General features: G+C 41.9%; 2 protein-coding genes across 6 annotated transcripts in view; one reads left to right on the top strand and one right to left on the bottom strand.

The window, feature by feature from the left end:
* The window catches only part of ralgapa2 (Ral GTPase activating protein catalytic subunit alpha 2), a 96,451-nt gene extending 81,646 nt beyond the window's left edge, over window positions 1-14,805 (top strand). For 3 of the 5 annotated variants that reach the window (XM_077538489.1, XM_077538490.1, XM_077538485.1), the window contains 2 exons: window positions 3,580-3,701; window positions 11,777-14,805. In XM_077538489.1, the coding sequence (XP_077394615.1) occupies window positions 3,580-3,701; window positions 11,777-11,928 (274 nt within the window). In that variant the 3' untranslated portion in view covers window positions 11,929-14,805. Of the gene's footprint in view, window positions 1-3,579; window positions 3,702-6,187; window positions 7,022-7,878; window positions 7,921-11,776 lie in introns of those variants that run through there. The other 2 variants (XM_077538488.1, XM_077538487.1) reach the window with 2 other exon arrangements.
* A 2,327-nt stretch (window positions 14,806-17,132) lies between these two features.
* On the bottom strand, window positions 17,133-19,691 carry insm1b (insulinoma-associated 1b). Its single transcript, XM_077539922.1, has one exon. It carries the CDS (start codon window positions 19,566-19,568, stop codon window positions 18,120-18,122), a length of 1,449 nt encoding a protein of 482 aa, XP_077396048.1. The 5' UTR covers window positions 19,569-19,691; the 3' UTR covers window positions 17,133-18,119.
* Between the last annotated feature and the right edge of the window lie 1,960 nt (window positions 19,692-21,651).

Genomic DNA, 21,651 nt, shown 5'->3' with positions numbered 1-21,651 from the left:
TACGACTGCAAGACCGACGTAGAGCACGGGAGGGAACGAGTGCTTTTACATGCTTCGTCTTGGCTCGGATGCAGATTCTTGCTAGGTTTGAACTATGGAAAACTGCCCATTTTCTACTGCAAGGAATCTTGGTCAGAACTACACAGTAAATTCTGTGGAGTACATTTGACTGAATCTATTTGCTCGCACTCCAAACAGAGTTTGGAAGAGAGTAAAATATTCAGAGTAAATTTTACTCAAAGTAGTTTTAGTATGTATGAGAGAATTTGCCTATCCCATGAAAAAAAATGTTAAGAAAATTTGCGAGAGATTTTGACTAAATTTTACTAGCTTATTTAAAAAAAAAAAAAAAAACTTCAGCCACTCTACCACCTGAGCAATGCCACTTCTACTGTTTGCTTATATCCAAAAGGAAACAAAAAAAAAACGGAGTTAAGAAGATTCCAGCTGACGAGAGCAATATACTAACACACAATAGGATCTTTATGGCTCTGGGAGTAGATTGAATGCTGAAGTTGTGGATTTGTTCCTCAACCCTTGAGTGACTTTGTTTTTTTTTTTCTTTTACTCTCTTCCAAGTGTAAATTTGACTCTGGTTAGAGTCTAATTTACTCAACAGAATTTACTATGTGCCGTATTTTCACGACTATAAGGCGCACCTAAGAGCCTTCAAATTTTTTTCAAAAGCTGACCATGCGCCTTATAATCCGGTGCGCCTTATATATGGATCAATATTGAGCCGCAACAGGTCAAGACGCTATCGGCGACCCGATCGGTGACGCGCATGCGCAGAAGATCCCACCATCTTGGATCGCTAGCTAATACGAATACTTTAGCTCAGAGAAAATAATAAAACAGCTGTTTATTCATTTTGGGAGTGAATGGAGTTGTCAGAAAGCTGGTTTGTAATCTATCAATAAAGTTTGACTGACCTATCTGACTGTTTTGTTGACATTCCCTTTAGCGCAGCACCATCTAATGGATGCATAATGTAACCCCAGCCTCTACTGTAGCGCTTCATATATGGAAAAAATTTTTAAAATATGTCATTCATTGAAGGTGCGCCTTATAGTTGTGAAAATACGGTACTTGTGTATACGGCGGCCATTTTATGTTGCCACTCGCTAAACGGCCTAACTTGAATACTTTGATTTCTTTGTGGTGTTTTCACGTTATTTTCTGTCACCGTGGTGGAAATGCTTCAGTTAGCAGTAAACAAAAATGGTTAAACATGGCGATGCCGGACGTAACCGCGCTTTTGGAGCGAGGAGGAAGCTGACTACTTTATTAGTGTGGTGAGTGACATGAATATAATGTCTTTTATTGACCGTAGAAAGTTAAAAGCGGAAATGATGTCTATTTTGCATAATAACGTTGTCCCCCGTGTCACGCTTTCAATCAAAAATATGTATGCGGGAGTAGCTCTCGTCTGCTCACGCATGTAAACAGGTTATCCCGAATGTTTCACAAATGTTGTCCACAACGTAAACGCAGATCTTAATCTGAAACTTCCTGCTGCTTCACGCTAGCTTTTGTCTTTTCGGTACCCCCGAAGGGAGCAGCTTGGCCATCTTAGCCGTTGGAGTGTCCCGGCTCAGCTGCCCGTCAAGCCCACTTTGCCACGGTGTCCTCAAAGCCATTGGTCATGTGTCTGCCTTGGCCCCCGCTGTGGCGGCATGTGCCCGCAGCGGGCCTCCTGCCCAGTCACTGTCTCGTCCTATCTGACCAACCCAGACTGGAGCTTCTCAGCCCTGTCCAACCTATCTCAGCTCAACCTGGTTCATCCTTGGCTTTAGTTAGCGCCCAGTGGCGGCCTCTCCGACTGGGATGGGCTGTTGAACTGTTTGGTAGTAAAAGCGTGATCGGAATATACAGTCAGTGGGAAGATACATTGTGGTAAACAGACAATAATCAGTCATTGTTGAATAGCGCTCGCTGTCATCATGCCATCAGAGAGACATCTTTACTTCCCTTTAGCATATTTTACCCAAGCGCGGCCTCCATTCCACAACAGATTTTGGCACGCTTCATCTTCAATAATGACACGATAATGGCCGTCAGACTGTTTACTACCCTCGCCCGCAGCGATTTTGCAGCCCCGTTTATTTATTTGGACCGCTCCCGTCATTTTCAATCCGGCCGTCCGTCCCGCTGACCGGCTGCGCAGGCTCCAGTCGCCGCTTGTCACTCTGAATTTCAAATGGCTTCAATTTTCCCCGTGATGACGCCGAGAAGTGGCGAGCGGCGTATCAGAGAGGGTAGCGGGAGACGTGTTGCCTGCTGCTGGGGTTCTATTAGAGAGGGGGAGGGGGAGATTGTTTGGAGCTGCGGTGATTGTCTCGCCGTCGCACTGGGAACCCGCATTTTCCGATTGCCGCGAAGTTGTGACCCACTTGGCACGTCGACAGAAGTTAAGGATAAATCAAATGAATTGTTGAAAAATAACCTTTGAAAATGTATTTTAGCATTTCACAAATCATTACAATATACACGTTCAAATTGCTTTTGTGCTGTTTCTCAAATGTAAACGAGGGAGTTAATTCACATTGGTGTTGCTTAGGCTGCTCAATTTTGAAGAAAATATTAATCACGATTAATTTGGTAATAATTGAAATCACGATTAGGACTGTTTTTTTTTTTTTTTTTATGGGACAAAATGTTTAAACATAAAAATATTTAGACAAATACATTTCTTTGAAACACTATAATTGTGCAAGTTCCTTTTGGACCAAACAAGATTTATTAAATTAGTCATTTTAAAATAAAAAGTGCAAATATATAAATTAAAAGCTCAATATTATTAGTATTACTAATCTTTGAGGTATTTTTTACGAATATGCCAATTTTGTAAATGTGGAGTGTAATAATTGAAATTGAATTTCAATTGCACAGCCCTCGGTGTTGCTACTGTTCTCACACTACACTATTTTATCTCTAGACTCTATTTATTTATTTATTTGTTTGTTTATTCATGTATTTATTCTGTCCCCAAAAGAGTGATCATTGTTTTTGAGGCGCAGGTCTTGACCGAGTCTTGACCTGTCGAGTTGGCCCATCTGTGCTGTCTTGCATCCGCTCAGCGGTTCTTTGGTTTCCCTCAACGTATACAATCTGTGCATTCCTCACTGCACACGCCAGATTGCTTTTTCTGATGATGGTGTTGTCCAGCCTATTTCTCAGGGTCTTACCAGGTTAGAGGTTTAACCGCTATGTTGTGTTGGTTTAAGATCATTCTGAGTTTCTCAGACAGACCTGATACGTCTCCAGCTTGTTTCAACTTGTTTTTAATCCAGTACATTTTGTTTACGTTTGTATTTTGCCGTTATGGACAATCAAGGACAGTATAGTAAATTTGCATTCAATTGTTTGTTTGTTTTCCATGTAATTATGGTTTCGATCAAGAGCTGTTTTCACAAAATGCAATGTTGCCAAAAATATCATTATTTTTCATTAGTTTTGAATTGAATTTGAGTACATTTTAGAAGGAATTTTCATAAAATAAAATGCAAGTTTAAGTTTGACTTTACTGCTTTTTTTTCCCCTTTTCGTATTGCATATTCCTTAACGAGAGTTAACCAGCTATGAAGAGAGGGCGCTCTACCTGGAAGCCATTGTCCAGAATCACAGAGAGGTCATGACATTTGAGGACTTTGCCTCGCAGGTGTTCTCTCCCTCCCCGGGCTACCCGGCGAGCGGGACAGGTGAGGGATCAACCCATAATGCACTTCCTTACATTCACTCTCCTCATTTTGTCCCCTTGTTTCCCCATCCGATGCCATTCATGTTCCTTCCGTATCGTCTTTATTTCGATCGCGGCGGGACGGACGCACCTGCCGGCACTCATCGTCTCCATCTTTGCTTCTTCTTCAACCTTTCCCCTATTCAATGCCAAACAACAGGCCTGGCTCGCCGCTGACTTCAAAGACGCGCTCCTCGAGCCACTTTGTCTTTTCCCATGAATATAAGCAGCCCTGTTAAATGGCTCTCAGTGTCGCCATGAGATCATTCGCCAACACTTAAGGGATCCATCCGGCAAACGGCAGCTCGCGGATGTCAGCGCAGGACTCTTATCACTTGATGATGAATAGAATCCAAAGCGCGCCTTATCTTGTTCTTCCTACTTGGAGCGGCACCGATCGATCCGCAGCTGCACGCAAATCAATACAGGATTGCACTTTTCTCCTCCATCGGGACTCGACGCGCATTCTGGAGGGAAGCGACGTGTACAATAGCGCGCCGTCGATACTGTTCGGTTTTTTTTAAATGTATAAATCACCTTTATTTTTTTAATTGTTAAAATGTGAATTGAGAGACAGCAGCTGTGGCGAAAAATCTGAAGAGGTTTGCACATGTGCTTTTTGTATTTGCGCAAGTAAATCGTCGAAATGCCGTATGTAAAACACTATTTTGCAGAGGTGGGCGGATCGCTGAATTTTCGGGACACCCCTTTGTCATCGTCAATCCGTCATTATTTCAAGCCAAGCTATTGTTTATTTTAACTGCGCTTCCGTCATCGCTAAATTACAGCTGCTATTTTAGGACGTCAAAAAATTGGTATTAACGTGATGAACTGGTGAGTGGAGAAATAAACAAACTTAAATGAGTGACGCAATCTTTTATTGCCACATGTTATCACAAAAAAAAAAACAACAAAAAACGCAGTGCCAGCTGATTTCGAGCATTTTAACTCGTTTTTCAAGGCAAACAGAATATTGTGTTCTTTTGCTACATATACAACGTTGGTACCACATGAAAGCTTGCATTCCATTCTTTCGTTGGGAAAAAAAAAAGTATGTTTCTACCTTATTCCATTCTTTAGTAATCACCATTTGAAAAGAGGTCATTTGAGTGACATTGAGCGAAAATTTGAAAAGGAGAAAACGAGCTTGTTATGAAAAGAGAAATTTTCTCCACAACAGTGACTTTGACACTAATATTTTTTTTGTTTAACTCATTTGCTCCCAATAACGTGTAAATACGTTTTGTTTTATGTTAGAAGTGTCCCAAAGATGTATTATACGTTTTTTTTTTTTTTTTTTTTATGCTAGAGCATACAGAAGGCTTTGATGCAGCCTCTCAACTGCAAAGAACGGTTGCAGAAATGGTAGTTATTACACAAACGGCCAGCAGGTGGCAGCAGAGCAAAGGAGATTAACCAGGGCAAGCTAGAAAAAAAAAGCTCAATTACTTAGAATTTTAAATAGATTTGTGAAAACTGATGAAACTTAGCTCTCTTCTAATGCTAATTGCTGCAAAACGGAAACAGATAGAAACATATTTTTTTTCCTGATGAAAGAAGAGACTTTAATCTTTCTTTTGATAGGGTTCCATGCTTTGATAGCAATAGAACACAATATTCTGTGGGCCTTGCAAAATCCGTCAAAATCCAGTAAAACAGCGAACGGGATTGCGAAATGTGAAAATGGCTGCGAGTGAATGAGTTAATCAGAATGTCATTTTTTGACTAGTGAGGTCACATATATTATTGTCAAGAAATTAGGGGTGTGAATTGCCTCGTACCTGACGATTCGATTCGCATCACGATTCACAGGTCACGATTCGATTCGATACCGATTAATCCCGATACGAATTTATAAGTCGATTGTTGCGATTTTTTTTCATTAAAATTTAGAAAATACTAATCAGTAAGCTTGTAGAGTGTAAGATTTATATGAAAATGTATTATTTATTGATCTGAAATTTCAGTCTTATAGAGGTTGTAATCTGTTTCATGTTTGAACAGCATTAAAATAAAATATTAAGGCTTGTTCCGTTCATATAACATTCTTCCATGCTCAAGGTGTGAATCCTAAAAAAATAAAATAAAATAAAATAAAAAATCGATTCTGCCGATTATTGAATCGATTCGAGAATCGCGCGATGTAGTATCGCGATATATCGCCGAATCGATTTTTTTTTTAACACCCCTACAAGAAATGTTTAATGTTGACTTCCCCTTCATGGCAATTTTCTATTTTCATTTTCACTCTCTGGTCGTTAAACAACCGCAACGCGAGTACGGATACCTGGAAAAAAAAAAAAAAAAAAAAAATGTTACCATCCTGTCAAACAGCCCAATATTGTTGTCTTCTGTTGTGTATGTCTTCCCTGTTTGTCCTGTCCTTCCCTCCTCGCCGGTGCGCCTTCCCATTGCTGCCACTAACATGTCATCCATGCCTCATGACAGCGTGCAGGCGTTGGCCGGGAATGCTTTGGGACATGGGATGCCCTTGGGCCAAACTGGACTGTAAGACTCTTGCTTTGCCTCCTCCGCACTCGGCATGACGCCCAGCCGCAGCCCACCGACATCTTGTATGTTCCTTGAGGTCACCCCCAAGCCTCACAGCCATTAATAGATACCTGGCGGGGGGGGCGCATGATCCACTGAAAGTGCATATGCTGCATGCTATGTGCTAAGTGCCCCTGCAGTGATTCAGTGTTTCACTGTAACGTTGCCGCCTCCCGCCATCTTGGTGCGTTAGTAAACCTCCGCAGTGCGTCTTGACCTCACCCCGCAACTTTACAACAGCATCCTGGCATCTTGCATGAGTTGTGCACTTTGTAACTGTTTCATTATGTCATTCGCCAGCGTTTGTTCACTAATATCGTCAGTGAGTGCAAAGCCTTGGCCTGAGATTCACAACTCTTGAGATGTTGTCTTGAGTGTGTTTTTACTAGGGATGTAACGATAATGGCAATATCGTGATATTGTGATATTAAAATTGTCACAATATCACGATATTATGTCACGATATTAAAAGCTGCACAATGTTAAAAAAAAAAAAAAAAAAAGTTGATTTCCATTTGTGCAGTTCTAGCACCCTCTGGTGGCTAGCTTTTTAGTGCAGTTTAATTTTCACAAGGCATGTTTTGGCCCTTCTATGTTTAAAATCCATGCTAATTGTCAAATGAAGGGGCCCGCAATATGCTTGTGAACCGAATCATTATGTGGAGGAACTCAATGTGTGCTCCCATTAGCAAGTAAGTGCCTCAATGTTAAAGGGATACTTCCTATATTGAGCCCATTATAGCAATAAAAAGTTAATATTTGGGCTATAATTAATTTGATACTTTCATTATTTCTCACGTCCAATTGGCACCTTTCAAGACATTTTGCAACTTGCTGTCGACTGAAAATGACATCACAAGGGCTCAGGTAACCAATCACAGCTCACCTGTTTTCTAGGTTTGGTCATGTGACATTCACAAGCTGAGCTGGGATTGGTCACCTGAGCCCCTTGTGATGTCATTTTCAGTCGACAGCAAGTTGCAAAATGTCTTTTTAAAGGTACTAATTGTACGTGAAAAATAATGAAAGTATCAAATAAATTACAGACAAAATATTAACTTTTTATTGCTAGAATGGGCTAAATAAGTCAAGTGTACCTTTAAGTATTATTAGAAATTGTGTATATATATATATATATATATATATATATATATATATATTTTTTTTTTTTTTTTTTTTTTTTTTTAGTATGAGCTCTTTTTTTGTTTTTACAACATTGTGAGCTTTTTTTGTACCGCGAACCTCCCCACAATATCGTGATAATTATGGTATCGTGACCACCATATCGTGATATTCTCGTATCGTGATGTTTGGATATCGTTACATCCCCATTTCTTACCATTTGAACTGGCCACCGCGCGTACTTTCGGCATTGACAGCAGACCTATTGGGGGGGGGGGGGGGGGGGGGGGGGGGGGTGAAAGGTACACAGTTAACCTGAAGTGAGGTTAAACCTTCCAGTGCCAACTAACCGGGATGTTCAGCAGCAGCCTGGTGTTGTGTTCGCTGTGCTGTCGTGTTGTCTGTCCACTGCTGTCTCACGTGATGCTCTATTTCTTTTCTTTTTCTTTTTTTTTTTCCCTTTTTAGATTAAATTTATCTTAAAGGGCCAAATACTGTATATGACGAAGGTAAGCACCCGGGTCAGGGCGACAACCTGCCCTCGGCTCGTTCATGCATCCTGGCTGTTGTAACTCAAGCCCACCCCGCCCCCTTCTTTTTTTTTTTTTTTCCCATCCACTACTAACCAATCTTTATTTACTGATCACACTGACAAAGGGAAGGGGACAGCGCAAAGCAGGCGCTTTGCTGTCTGGGTGTCCTCCTGTCGAGGCCAGGCTGGTAATTGAGAGCGGTGGCGACAATTAGCACCTGACTAAGTAGCAGCATGAACAATACGACGACACTTCTGGCCCTTGCTTGTGCATGCCGAGCTCCTTTTTTCTCTCTTTTTCTCCGCAAACGCTTTTTTTTTTTTTTTCCCCTCTTTTCTTTGAAAGCCACGTGCCCCTCCCCCTGAATTTCCTCCTGTTGGAGTGCGCCTGTTTGCCCGAGGCAGACTCTGAGACCAACACCTGCCGCACTGGAAGACGTCTTTGTCATGTGAAGCCTTGTTTGAACTGCCGTGGAGGGGACCATTGGGACCCCAACCGCAATTTTTTTTTTTTTTTTTTTTTTTGGTGACGTCCCATCGACTGCTTTGAAGCGTAGACGGATTATCGGCGCCGATGTTCAGCGTTTTGACAAATGTCGACGTCTGACGGCCGATAATAGATCGATTTCAAACTGTTAATTTTCGGAGGTCTATTTATTTAAGTTTTTAGTTCACTTTATGAGATGCTTGGAACTCTCTGCACGTTCAGCTTTTGATTGAAATTAAAAGTAAGACAAGTAAAAGTATAACATTGCAGCTATTTTGGAAAACTTTACAGTAGAAAACAATAGGGAGTTGTTTACTTTGTAAGTTTTTAACTCTTTATGACATCCGAATGACCCTGTGCGGTCCCTGAACATTTTGTTAACATTTTCAAATAAACACATCTATTAGCTAAGATTAAAAAATAAATAAACAAAAAAAGTTGTATCATAAACATCTTATTTAAGAAATAATATTTCCCTTTTTGTAAAAATTAACATCGGTTCCACATATCAGTTATCAGTCTGCATTAAGTCATTAAATAGATTTTTCTAAAATTAAGGCCTATAATGGCATTAAAAATAATTGAATACAATAATTGTCAAAACATTGTTATTTGTGCTTTTGTTTTACATATAATGTTGTCCAAAGGAGTCACTATAACACAATATAGAAATAATAAATGTGATTCAAACATATTTATTTGTGGCGGACCGGTGACTAGTTGTAATTTACAATTGCTGTGAATTTGAAAACAAACAAAAAAAAAAAAGCACTGTTCCTGTCACCAACGTCCAACATGAAACACTAATGCCACCTAGTGGCAGAAAAATTACCTCAACACAAATCTATGACTGAATGTTTCACACTATTTTTAACTGTTAAGTATCTTTTTAACTTCTAATAACTTCACGAATTACTTACTATAAAGTTACTGTATCAATGAATTAACGATACCACCACATTTATACAGTATTTGGTAACTATTTTTGTCCACTTTTATGTTAAGTGTGAAAAACTTGAAACAGATATGACGTCTGATTAATTTGCGATTAACTATCGAAATTATGCGGTTATTTACGATTAAAAACTGTAGTTGACAGCCCAAATATATAAATAGTATATGCATATGTGTTTATGTATAGAGTACGACATGAGCATTAAATTAATTCAATGTTGCACTAAAAAGCTTGAAATTCAGTTTGCCTGCAGAAACCCTGTACTAATAATCGGTATCGGCCTTGAAAAAAAACAACAAAAAAAACAATGATGGAACAAACTATTAGCACAGCTAGCTATGGAAACAACAACAAGTGACTCACTGCAACTTTTTTTCTTTCATAATAAGGCCACACGAGCAACCGCACGTCGTGAGAGACGGCGCTGCTTGGAGCCGGATTGTTTTAATGGGCCACTAAATGGATCGGGAAGACCGAGTGGGCGAAACTGCGCCGCAATCGCAAACTAATGAGAACTTCTTCCTGTCTATCATTTTCCTTTATGCTCAATTCGATTGTAGCACGTAATCAGTGTTTACTGTAGGAATTAGTGTCGACGAATACAGGAATGCAGATATGGACGGCCCCCATGTTTAGCAGAACCGGGCCCATTTTTTATTTATTTTTTTGTTCCATATTCATATGCAGATTTGAGAATGTTCGGACCCCCCAACCCCCCACCCACTTTTTTATCCCCTGGATGCTTGCTGCTGGTGTCCACTGTGCTGCCGAGTGTCTGTTACTTCAGCCATCTGCCGTTCCTTTTAGCCGCTGCAACTCGAGATGCTCGAGATGCAAAAAAAAAAAAAAAAAAAAAAATGGCAGCAAATAAAAGGACAGGGAAAGAAAATAGGCAACCAGATGCTTTCCCAACAAAGCCGAGGAGTTGTTTAAACTCGCATGATGGGGCAAAAGGCGGGCGGCGGGGGGGCGTTTTGCAGGTTGACCAAGGAAGTCAGGCCGACATTTGATTGTCCTCGCCAACATGGCGGGCCCGCCTCCCCGCCTTTTCCATCATTCGTCGCGTGAAGCTTTTTTGGGGGGGACAAAAAGGGCGCGCGCAAAAACGGTGCACAACAAAACCATCATGTCTGATTTTTCTCGTCGCAACAACGCTTTCTTCCTTTTCTTTCTCACAGAATCATCTTGACGATCTAGTTCCTCCTTTCACAAGCTCTGCTTTCCTCAGCATGTGGAACAGCAGGAACTTTCAAAAATGGCTGACAGTGGAACCTCTAAAGGCCGCCGAGGTGTACAACTTAAAACTGTTCATCCAAAAATTACGAATGTGATAGTTTAGCCCAACCAGCATCAAAAGATTAATGCAACCATGTTGCATTTTTCTTTCGCGTAGAAAGAAATTAGAATGTTATTTATTTATTTTATTGTTTAGTATGAATCTTAAAATCATTTAAAATCATTATTTGTTTGTTCATTGAAGTTTTTAACGACAAAGGGGGAATCCAACCCCAAAATGTTCTTTACATTAATATGTAATACGCACCCCCACTAGTCTCAACGCGCCATTCTGATTAATATTGCGTTTTGTGGAGTATGAATTACGCAACAAAATCCACCCGCTTTTGGCCATCTCAACGGGCGGCCATTTTGTCTTGTTACTGCCACGTGCTGTTGACTGAAAATGACATTGCAGTGCCGAAGGGTTCAGGTAAGGACCAATCACGGCTCACCTGTTTTCTGAGTTTGGCTGAGCCCTGAACAACTGTGATGTCGTTTACGGTTGACAGCAAGTGACAAAAATTTTCAAAATTTTGAATCATTTGGTTCGATGCGTGTTCGTCAAAATGTGTCAAAATTTCAACCGTTCTGCGCCACAAAACAATTGGAGTGCTGTACCGTGCTGAAAAAAATATATCAATCGTCGATTAATCAACTTACAGTTGGCTTGCATCGCTTTGTAGTTGACTGTGAAATATTTCCACTCATTCAACCCCTACAAACGGAACACACAACAACACTCAGAGGCAAATATTTTTGCTCCGGGGAAACGACAACGATGAGTGGATATTATTTTGGAGACTTTTTCATGCTTTTTGTTTTTGTTTTTAACTCATCCACTGCCAGTCCAGTTAAAATTGAATTTTGACGTTTATAGCCGTCAATGGCAGTGAATGAATGACTGTGTGTAATTAAGATTTCATAGTGGGATTCTTTTCGACTTTAGAGGCTCCACTGTGTTTGCTTCCTCATGTCTTTATGGTAATATTGAAGTTAGGGATTTTATTATTTTTTTTTATTTTTTTTTATTTTTTTTTGGGGGGGGGGGCTAGGCCGCCCGCATGAAAAGCCCTCCGAGATAACGCCACAGCGTAACAAACCTGTCATTTGCAGGTTCCCTCTCCAGCAGCTCCAACACTGAAGTCTCCGCCTACTCCTCGGACCCTGTTGACCAGGTTTCCCCCACCCTGCCCCGCTCCGCCAGGAACCGAGTCTCCGGAAGGCTCCGGCGATCGGCCAGCGCCATCAGCAAATCGTCCAATTGAGCTGAAGTACAGCCTCCAATTTTTTCGCTGCGAGAAACGTGATCCTGTTTTTGTTGTTGTTGTTGTTTTTTTGTGTCGCTCGTGGCAGATGAGGGCCGATGCGATTTTTAATTGAAGTTGGCAATCACTCGTTTTGTTCGGACATTTCCTCTTGAAACAGAACATTAGCCTCTAAGCTGTGTCGGCCATTTTGACTGTGAGCAGTTTCGTTTTGTTTTTTCTTGTCCTCGAATGCATTTGAGGAAATGGGAGACGTTTTTTCCTTTGGCTGTTTTATGCTAATTACCAGATATAGACCTGCTTTTAAAAACCTTTTTTCTCCCCCATTTCTGTTGAAGGGTGCTACTTATGTGTAGTGATCCCCAACGCAAGTTTTGGCCAGTCTGTAGCAGCTGCACTTGCTCTTTTTGAAGCTAGAGTGGACGATCGCTGACATCTTTCTAACTTGAGTGGAACTGAAACTTGTTGCGGTCTCTCTCTTTTTTTTTTTTTTTTTTTTTAAATCACTCTAATGTTCCTTTTTTAAATGGATTCAGATAGATTGTGTCAAGATTTGATTCATGCAAGTCTGCTGGAATGAGAAAAGACTGCGTTTGTAATTGCATTGTGATGTTGTTAACGTGGGCTCGTGTCCGGTAATTGAATAAGTTCCTGCTGTCTCTTTCCTCTTCCATTCGTTTCCCTGTCCTGTGACATCGACATTCCAACATTCAAGCCATTGATTTTTTTTTTTTTTTTCCTTTGCACGCTTTTTTTTTTTTTTTTTAAATGCCCCTTGGATCAACTATATAGCATTGAATGTATATTGCTTTAAATTGTATTTCTCTTCTGTGTTCAGCATAAATACAAGGTAGTACAGAAGAGGATGAGGGCCAAAATTCTGACTTTAATTCATGTGAGAATACTCACTTTAAAGTCATAATTCTGACTTTTATTCTCAGAATTCTGACTGAAGTCAGAATAATAGTAGCACTAATAAAGTCATAATATTGAGATTAAACTCAAAATTCTGACTTTAAAGCAAGAATGCGCTTTATTCTCAGAATTCTCCCTTTAAAGTCACAATTCTGACTATATTCTCAGAATTATGATTAAAGTCAGAATAATAGTAAGCACTAATAAAGTCAGAGTTTTTAGATTAAAGTCAGAACTCTGACTTTAAAATGAAAATTCTGACTTTAATCTAAAAATTCTGACTTCAAAATGAGAATTCTGACTTTAATCTAAATTCAGACTTTAAAGTGAGAATTCTGACTTTAATCTAAAAATTCTGACTTTAAAATGAAAATTCTGACTTTAATCTAAAAATTCTGACTTCAAAATGAGAATTCTGACTTTAAAAATTCTGACTTTAAAGTGAGAATTCTGACTTTAATCTAAAAATTCTGACTTTAAAATGAAAATTCTGACTTTAATCTAAAAATTCTGACTTCAAAATGAGAATTCTGACTTTAAAAAATCTGACTTTAAAGTGAGAATTCTGACTTTAATCTAAAAATTGTCACTTTACAGTCAGTATTCTGACTTCATTCTCAGAATAGTAGCACTAATAAAATCACAATTTTGAGATTAAAGTCAGAAATCTGAGAATAAAGTCAGAATTCTGACTTGAAAGTGAAAATTCTGACTTTTAAAGTAAGAATTTACGTTATTCTCAGAATTCTCACTTTCAAGTCACAATTCTGACTTTATTCTCAGATTTCTGACTAAAGTTAGAATAATAGTAGCGCTAATAAATTCAGAATTCTGACAATAAAGTCAGAATTCTTACTTTAAAGTCGGAATTCTCACTTCGAAGTCAAAATTAATCCTGCCAAACTTTTTTTCTCTCTCTTCACTGTCCCTTCAAATCGTGAGTCTTATTTCGTGAATTCTTCCTGCTGTTTGTGTGTGTTCACGTGCCTGTGGATCATCTGTCCACTCTGATGCTGTCCAATCGCCCTTTGAGGCAAAACGCGGACGCCCTTCAGCCCCCCCCCCCCCCCCCCTCCCCCGACAAAAACAGCAGCAGATGGATCGGCAACGGCGGCTCCCCTTAATTACGCTTCCCCCTGCCGACGGAACGGAACGGATCGGAACGGAACGGAACGGAGAGGCTCTCCTCCCCGTTCCCATGGCCCGCGAGCTCGAGTTTGCGGCCCGGCATGCCTGAGGTGAACTCTCGGAGGCCTCCGAGCAACAGCCCGGCTGGCGCTCTCGCCTCTCCGAGCTTGCCGGGTTGCCATGGCAGCCAGGTGTTCCCCACGCACACGGAGCGAGCCTCTGAGGACTCCGCCCAGGCTGCAAGCTTAAACCCCATCTGGCGTGTTTGTATGCCTTACTTTTCCACTCCTCTTCCTCCTTGCACTACTGCAGCTATGTTTGTTTGCTCATGGATGCAAACGTTTTTTGTTTTTCGTTGTAAGAGGAAGAATGTGACGACCCCTCCCGTCAAGGTTTTTTAATTCCCCTTTTAAGCCACTTGAAATAAACCTTTAAGCAGTGATTTCTTCACTTTTTTTTTTTTTTTTAGAGGTACTGAGCCCCGCCCGTTTTCTATGCGGAAACTAAAGATTGTAGCATCGTGATTATATTTGTCATTGTAGGTGGACCAAGAAAAAAAAAAAAAGTGAAGAAAATACAGTCAGCTTGTGATCATTTTTTTTCTCCTCCTTGTTTTAGCATTTCTTGTGTGTCAAATTTGAAGGTTTGATCACCTTCTTAATATAAATAAATACCTGTAATATATTATTTTGTATAAGTGCAGGGGGGGATTTAAAGAAAAAAACAAATCTTGAAGATTTCATCTCTTGTCAACATATCAGACTTGTTTTTAATGATCTTTTATTAGAGATGTGAAAATTCAAACATTTCATTAAAATGCAATTTGAAATTGTACGTTGTCGCGTTTGCGCTTGATTTGGTGCTGATGTTGCGTAACGCGTTGGTGCTCGTTGTGTTGCAGTTGCACTTACTGTGGGCTTGCTGACCCGGGCCAGGCCTGGCGAGTCAGCAGTGGGGGTAACCTGACCCCTCCTCCCATCTGTCTCCCCTGCTGCTCAACCTCGTTTGGAGGCGGCCTGCATAATGGAGCCTCGCTGGGAGGTGCAGGTGCAATCGCTCCAAGCACCTTCGGGTGCCCTGCCGCGCCTTTTTTTTTTTTTTTTTTTTTTTCTTTCCCCACATAAAGACGCCAGAAAAGCACTTGACTGTAATTTGAGCCCCTAAAGTCGAGTATGAGAAAGAAGCCTAATGTTAAGCTCATTTTCGCTCCTTGGTAGGAAATTTTAGGGCCGCCCGTCCCGGATCCTCGGAACCATCTTGTGTCATCGGGATGTCATGTTAGCACCAGTGAGGTTCATGACTGCTGAGGCACCAGTCACAAACTGGTAAATTTGTGTTTATTTCATTATTTATTTTTTTTCAACCTGATATTTAATCGCCAACATCCTTTATTGAGCTTCCATGTTTCACTTTCATTTGCAACAAAATGTTCTGAACTGTCAGTTCTGCGTCGTTTTCCTCACAACGGCGCCAACACGTTTGTTTCATAAGAAGATGGGCTACTCCATTGCATGTGGAAGGAGGGAGGAGCAGTTGAAGCAATCATAATAAATTCAGCGCATTGGTATGTTCAAAAACTTTAATCAGTTTTTATTCTTATTATTATTAAATATTTGGCAGCCGCTGGAATTGTTGAGGTCGATCTTGACGAGGCAGAGTATTGTCTGCCTCACCTCTGGCTTCAGCTGCCATTTAACTCATTTGCTCCCAAAAACGTATAAATACGTTCTATTTTAAATGTTTTATGTGTCCCAAAGACGTATTTATACGGGGTTTTTTTTTATGCTAGAGCATACAGAAGGCTTGGATGCAGCCTCTCAACTACAAAGAGCAGTTGAAGAAATGGTAGTTATTACACAACCGACCAGCTGGTGGCAGCAGAGTAAAGGAGATCAACCAGGATCATGTTGGAAAAAAAAGCTCAATTACTCACAATTCTAAATAGATTTGTACATAACGGTGAAACTTAGCCATATTCTAATGCTAATAGCTACAAAACGGAAACAGATGTATGTACTTTTTTTTTTTCCCGATGAAAGAAGAGACTTTAATCTTTATTTTGGTAGGTTCCATGTTTTAATGTTTTCTGTGCGCAGTGCAAAATCAGTCAAAATTCAGTGAGTAATCCGGGAGTGAAGGGGATTGCTTCTGTGAAAAAAAAGGCTGGGAGTGAATGAGTTAATGGGATCAGCAAAACTTTTGTGACACACAAATGTGAAATTCACTACAATCCAAATATTTCATGAGTGACAGAAGCAAACACTTGGAAATATTGCTTCTCTATTGTAGAATAGCAATTTGGCAATGTTCTCTCTCTGCTTTGAGTCGAGGATTGCGCAATCTGAGGTGAGCTCAGCTGCTCACTGCCTCACTTTTAAGTCTCGAGCATGGACAGGAAATATGCAACTTGTAGCTTGAAAAAAGAAAACTCATATAACACAGACCAGAGAACTAAAAAGAGTTTTATTTAGTCATTAGTTATTTTTTTTACTCTCGGTGATGCAGGTGGACTCCTGCAGCTAAATCTTCCTGATGTTAAGCCACTGCAGAAGGCCGATTTTCACTCAAGCACTCCGACAGAATTCATTTGAGAGGCTGCCAGGCTGCCACTTCCAATGAGGAGGGAGCAAATGTCAAATCATAATCCCGTAATTGTTTCCTAATAACGGCTTCTGCAGGTCACAAATCTGTGTAAAGCACCAAAAAAAAAAAAAGTTTCAGGTCTATTTTGAGGGAATTTGTGATGAGACCAGAAGTGGGCCAATTTTTTTATTTATTTATTTATTTTCTTTTATTTTATTTTATTTTTTTTATAAAGGCCCTGAGTTTCTTTCCCCTGCCCCACTGCACCAAATAATAATTATTATTATTACTATTATTATAAAGTTTTTCATTGACTTTGGGAGCCAGATCATATGCACAGGCTTATAATAATTTATGTAAACTGTAATATGTACTGTTTAGTTTATATTTAGTATATGAATTACCTGAATAACTAACTTTGACTATGTAGTTGTGATCTGCATTGTTTTATTATTGTGTTCCAACTCATGATGCACATTTTTTTTTCTTTATTTGTGTAATAGACACGTTTTCCTTTCGTTGAATGAATGTATTTAATTTTTTTTTTCCTGTCAAAGTGAATCCACCTTCAGACAATATTGTCATTTTGAAAATATTTTTTTATTCTTATTTTCGATAGACAACAACAATATACACATACAATCAAAGCGCTATAAAAGCCAACATTTAGGAAAAATAACATCCTTAAAAAAGATTGCATCTAAGTTAAGAGCTTCGTGTTATTTTTATTTTTTTCTTCTTTTTACAAGAGTTGTGGATATCGATGATTAGAACCCGACCCACGACACTTGTCACAACTCATAAATTAGATTTAAAAAAAACAAAAAACAAAAAAAACAAAGTCAATTTGGCTAAACGACATGTAAACTGCCAGAACGATTCACAGAAGAGGGGAGAAATCACATCAAACACATCAATAAGTTACATAAAATCATTAGAATAAATAAATAAATAAACATATGATGACGAAAAAAAATATTGCAACAATCTTCAATTGTAATAATAATAATTAATAATAATAATAATAGCATTCAAATATGTGCCAGCGTTCAAAAATGAAAACTATGTTGACTCTTTAAGGCAGTTGTACAGCAGGATTTGGATGGATTGGAGGCTATTTGGGACTACACTAAAGGCATTTGTGGTTCTACTTAACAGACAATCCTTCAGTCACACATTAAGACAAACTTGATCTTTTTTTTGTCTTTCGATAACAAAGCTACAAGTGATCCTTTTTTTTTTTTTTTAAGAAAAAAGAAAGAAAGGCGTAGACGGATTTCTGAACAATTCTTAGGTCTAGAAGCTATCATTGAGTACATGTCCTAAAAAAAAAATAGCCTTTTAACAGTCAAAACTAAGCTTCTCGGTAAACTAATTTGAGGAAAGAACGTCTCATAATAGGCCGAAGTTGAAATCGAAAGAGCGCTCATCGATCACTGATTGGCATGAAGGGAATTAGACACCACTCGGAGCTTTTGTTTGTTTCGTTTTGAACCCCCTCAAACTTTCCTTTTTTGTTGTTATTGGTCCTCTTCTTCCTCCAGCAAAGGCACAAGTTCGGCGTTTCAGCAGGCGGGCCGCACGGGCATTTGGAGCAGGATCACTTGGCGGTTCTCCGACGGGTGGCACTTGTTTATGTGCCTGGTCAGTCCCGGCGAGCTGTACAGGGTGGCGGGGCAGTACTTGCACGGGTACGTTTGGGACGAATGCATGAGGCGCAGGTGTCTCTCCTGGCCCGCCCTGCTGGTGAAGCTCTCCCCGCACACGGGACACAGCAGGCGGTCGGCGGGGCTCAGATTGAGGGGACTTTGGTTCGAGGCGTCCTCTGGGAAGGAGGAAGAGGAAGAGGACGAAGGTGGCGGCACCTGCTCCGCCGGGAAGCCGTTCTCCTCCGGAACTTTCTTCGGCACCACCTGGTGTCCCATGATGTGTTTTCTTAGGTATGCTTGCCGCTTGAACCTCTTCCCGCAGAAGTGGCAGTCGTACGACGAGCCGTCGTCGGAACCGGACTCGGACAGACTCGGACTCGGGGTGTCTCTGTCGCTCGCGTCTTTGGCTTCTTCGGAGGCTGATTTGACACCCGCGGGCGCCATTTTGGCCATTTCGGGTTTGGACGGGGGCGGGACGCCGCTGGTTCTGGGTTTGTGCCAGCGGCGGTGGGAGGCGAGGTTGGCGGGGCAGCTGAACATCTTGTCGCACTCCGGGCACCGGTACTCGACCCGGACGATGCGGGAGCATTTGTGCTGGGCCAGGGAAAAGGGGTCCGCGTAGGCTTCCTTGCAGAGCTGGCACACGAACTCCCCCAACGGCTTGTTGGCTCCGGACGCGTGCGCCCTGGGCTTCACCTCCACCGGACCCTCTTTGATTTTCAGCCCCAGCACGGGGGAGGTGGTCATCTCGTCTTCGAAGTTGAGCTTTCGGATGGCTTTGGGTTTCTTGGGAGCGGCTTTGGCCGCGGGTCTCTTGGTGCCGGCGAGCCGGTTGCTCGGTGCCGGCAGCGCGCCGCCGCCGCCGGTGCCGCTGCTGGTGGTGCCGATGCCGGTGGTTCCGCTTCGGCTGCTGTTGCTGGTGCCGATCTTCAAGTCGACCGGGGCGTACAGGAGGTGGTCCAGACCGGAGAGCGAAGCAGGTGTCGGGAATGACTCAGCAGAAATGGGCGAGCCCAGATTGAAACTACGTTCGAAATACGCCCTGTCGTGCTCCTTGCTGATGGGCCGGGTCGGGCTGTACAGGGCTTGGCACACCGTCTCGGGGTTGCCGAACTGGGCCGGCTTCTCCGTTTTTGGCACCGGCGCCGCCGCAGCAGCAGCAGCAGCGAGATCCGGCGACGCCGCGGGGCGGTCCGGGCTGGGCGCCGCCGCGCACATCAGCGTCAGGCATGGCTGGATGTGGCTCGGGAAGGCAGCTCGGGTGAGGTGGGTTCTGGGCTCCTGGAGGTCGTCCTCGTCCGGCCGAGTCCTGTAGGAAACATGTGCACACTTCTTGTTTCTTTTGACCAGGAATCCTTTGGGCATGTTGGCTGCGGGGAGCGGCGGGAAGGCACTTGGAGGATGCGGATGCAGTGTCGAGTATCCAGCGTGCTTGGAAATATGGCAACACCTGACGACCGCGCAGGGGGGTGGGGGGGGTTTATCTCCCCGCTGTATGGAGCCTTCTGTTGCTGAAATGTTTTCGTCTCGAAGGCATAGCTCCACTCTTTTTATGGCGGAATGATGCTATTGTTCTCGCCCCCCCCCCCGCCCCCTCCCGGTTGCCGCATCCGCGGCCAATCAGACGCTTGTGTGATCCCAGTGGAGTGGAGTGTGGGAGGGCCCCCAAGAACCGAGTCCTGCTTTTTTTTTTCGGTGGATTTCGTTGGAGGGTGTGCAAGATAGCGTAGCAGATGCGCTGGCGGTTTATTGCATTAATGTGCGCGCCCTGCAGCCCCTCCCTGCAGACGGAGGCACACGCCGGGGCCCTCCTCTTTTTACGCTCCGGTGGCTCCCTATACATGCACACGCGCCGTGGCTTTTGTGGTTCTCTTTTGGGGAAGGGGGGGGGGCACTTGCTGAAGGAAATCTCCAACATCAAAATATGAGGCGATCCAAAAACAAAAACAGATTTTTGCCACTTTTACGCAGCATATAGCTCAGCTCGGCAAACTACTTTTATGGGCCTTTCTTTTATCAGTCAACACTACAATGAAAAGGGGGGGTTGGCAGGGGGCTTTTTTTTCTTTTTCTTTTTTTTTTAGGGCACGTGTCTTTCTCGGTAGTTTAACCCCACCTATAAATCAGACATCTCGCTGCATACATAAATAATAAGAAGACCCTCTGGTCTTTGCGCACAATAGCCACGTCTGCCCATCTTTAAATAGCCTTTTTTTTTTTTTTTTTTTTTTTCGTTTGTTGCAGCAATTTGGTCCACAGTGTGACGCGTGCTGCGTGGAATCATCTGCGCCCCACAAACAAGTAACAAAGGAAAAGAAGAAACATGTTGCCCAAATTTCAGTTCAAATCATCCACACAAAAAAAAGCGGTTACATATAACGCACGCTTATAATGGTTCTTTATGCAAATAATATGAAATTCAGAGTTTCCAATTAGTATTAATGTGTATTAAAAATGCAAAAAGATATATTTTAAAGAATATATAATGTAGTATTTCTTTTTTTTTTAGTGCGCCACTTGGCCGAGAGAGCATTTCTTTTTTCCCCCTTTCAGTCAGCAGACCAGGGAGGAATTAATCTCCATCGTCGTACATTGTTCAGCTCATTTGCATAAAGCTGCAGTATGACCAAGTCAAATAATTACACAATCGGAGCTGAGCCTCGGGCCTGCATGTGCGCCTTCCTCTCAATGGGCCCCGCGTGTGTGTGTGTGTGTGTGCGTCACCTGCCTGCAGGCACACATGTTCTTAACTTCATTTTCAAATTCATTATTTCATTTTGTCTGCTTCAGGTTTTGTTTTGTTTTTTCTCCCCATTTCCAAAACACGAATAGGCCTACACATTTGGTTGTTTATTTATTTAAAATAATGTTTCACAACTTTTCTCACTTAATTTTTGTCTATAATAGCGACTCGTCTTGTATACTTTGATGGTGTTTTGAAGGAGTTCCTCTTTCTGCCATGGTAATTTCCTGGGAAAGCAGCGCGTGGGCCGCCGTTGAGGCCTCTGCAGAGTGCTGGTGCGCATGTGCGGCGTTTGCATGGCGGCGCGTGCTGCCGGAGCTTGTATACGGGAAGCATCGGCGCCTCATTAGCATACAGCTGCAGCCAGGAGGCTCCTCCAGCCTGTTGTCGACCCCCCCACGCACCCCCCCCCCCCCCCCCACCCCCATCACACGCACTCGCTGCCTTCACTTTAATTACTGCGATTGTAGATATACGTTTGGTTTGAGATGTTAAAGCGTCGTTTTGATCATGTGCTGGGCAAATATTTGTAAAGCCTTCAGTTAAAATCAACCTCTCTAAATTGCGTCAGGTGCGTTTGTCATAAAAGACAACTCGAACATTGTTACACAAAGCTGACGCTGAATTGACGTTTACTAGCCACTTGCTTTTTGTCTTTGTCTTTTTGATTCATGTTTTCAGTTGTAATTGATTATGGGCCTATAT

This window comes from Festucalex cinctus, chromosome 12 (assembly GCF_051991245.1).
Source record: "Festucalex cinctus isolate MCC-2025b chromosome 12, RoL_Fcin_1.0, whole genome shotgun sequence".
Classification (NCBI taxonomy): domain Eukaryota; kingdom Metazoa; phylum Chordata; class Actinopteri; order Syngnathiformes; family Syngnathidae; genus Festucalex; species Festucalex cinctus.
Note: the sequence above shows the minus strand (reverse complement) of the source record. Positions and strands in the feature narration are given on the sequence as shown.

What these genes read in the sequence shown, in the direction of transcription:
- insm1b (XM_077539922.1), bottom strand. Translation starts at nt 19,568, where the DNA reads ATGCCCAAAGGATTCCTGGTCAAAAGAAACAAGAAGTGTGCACATGTT.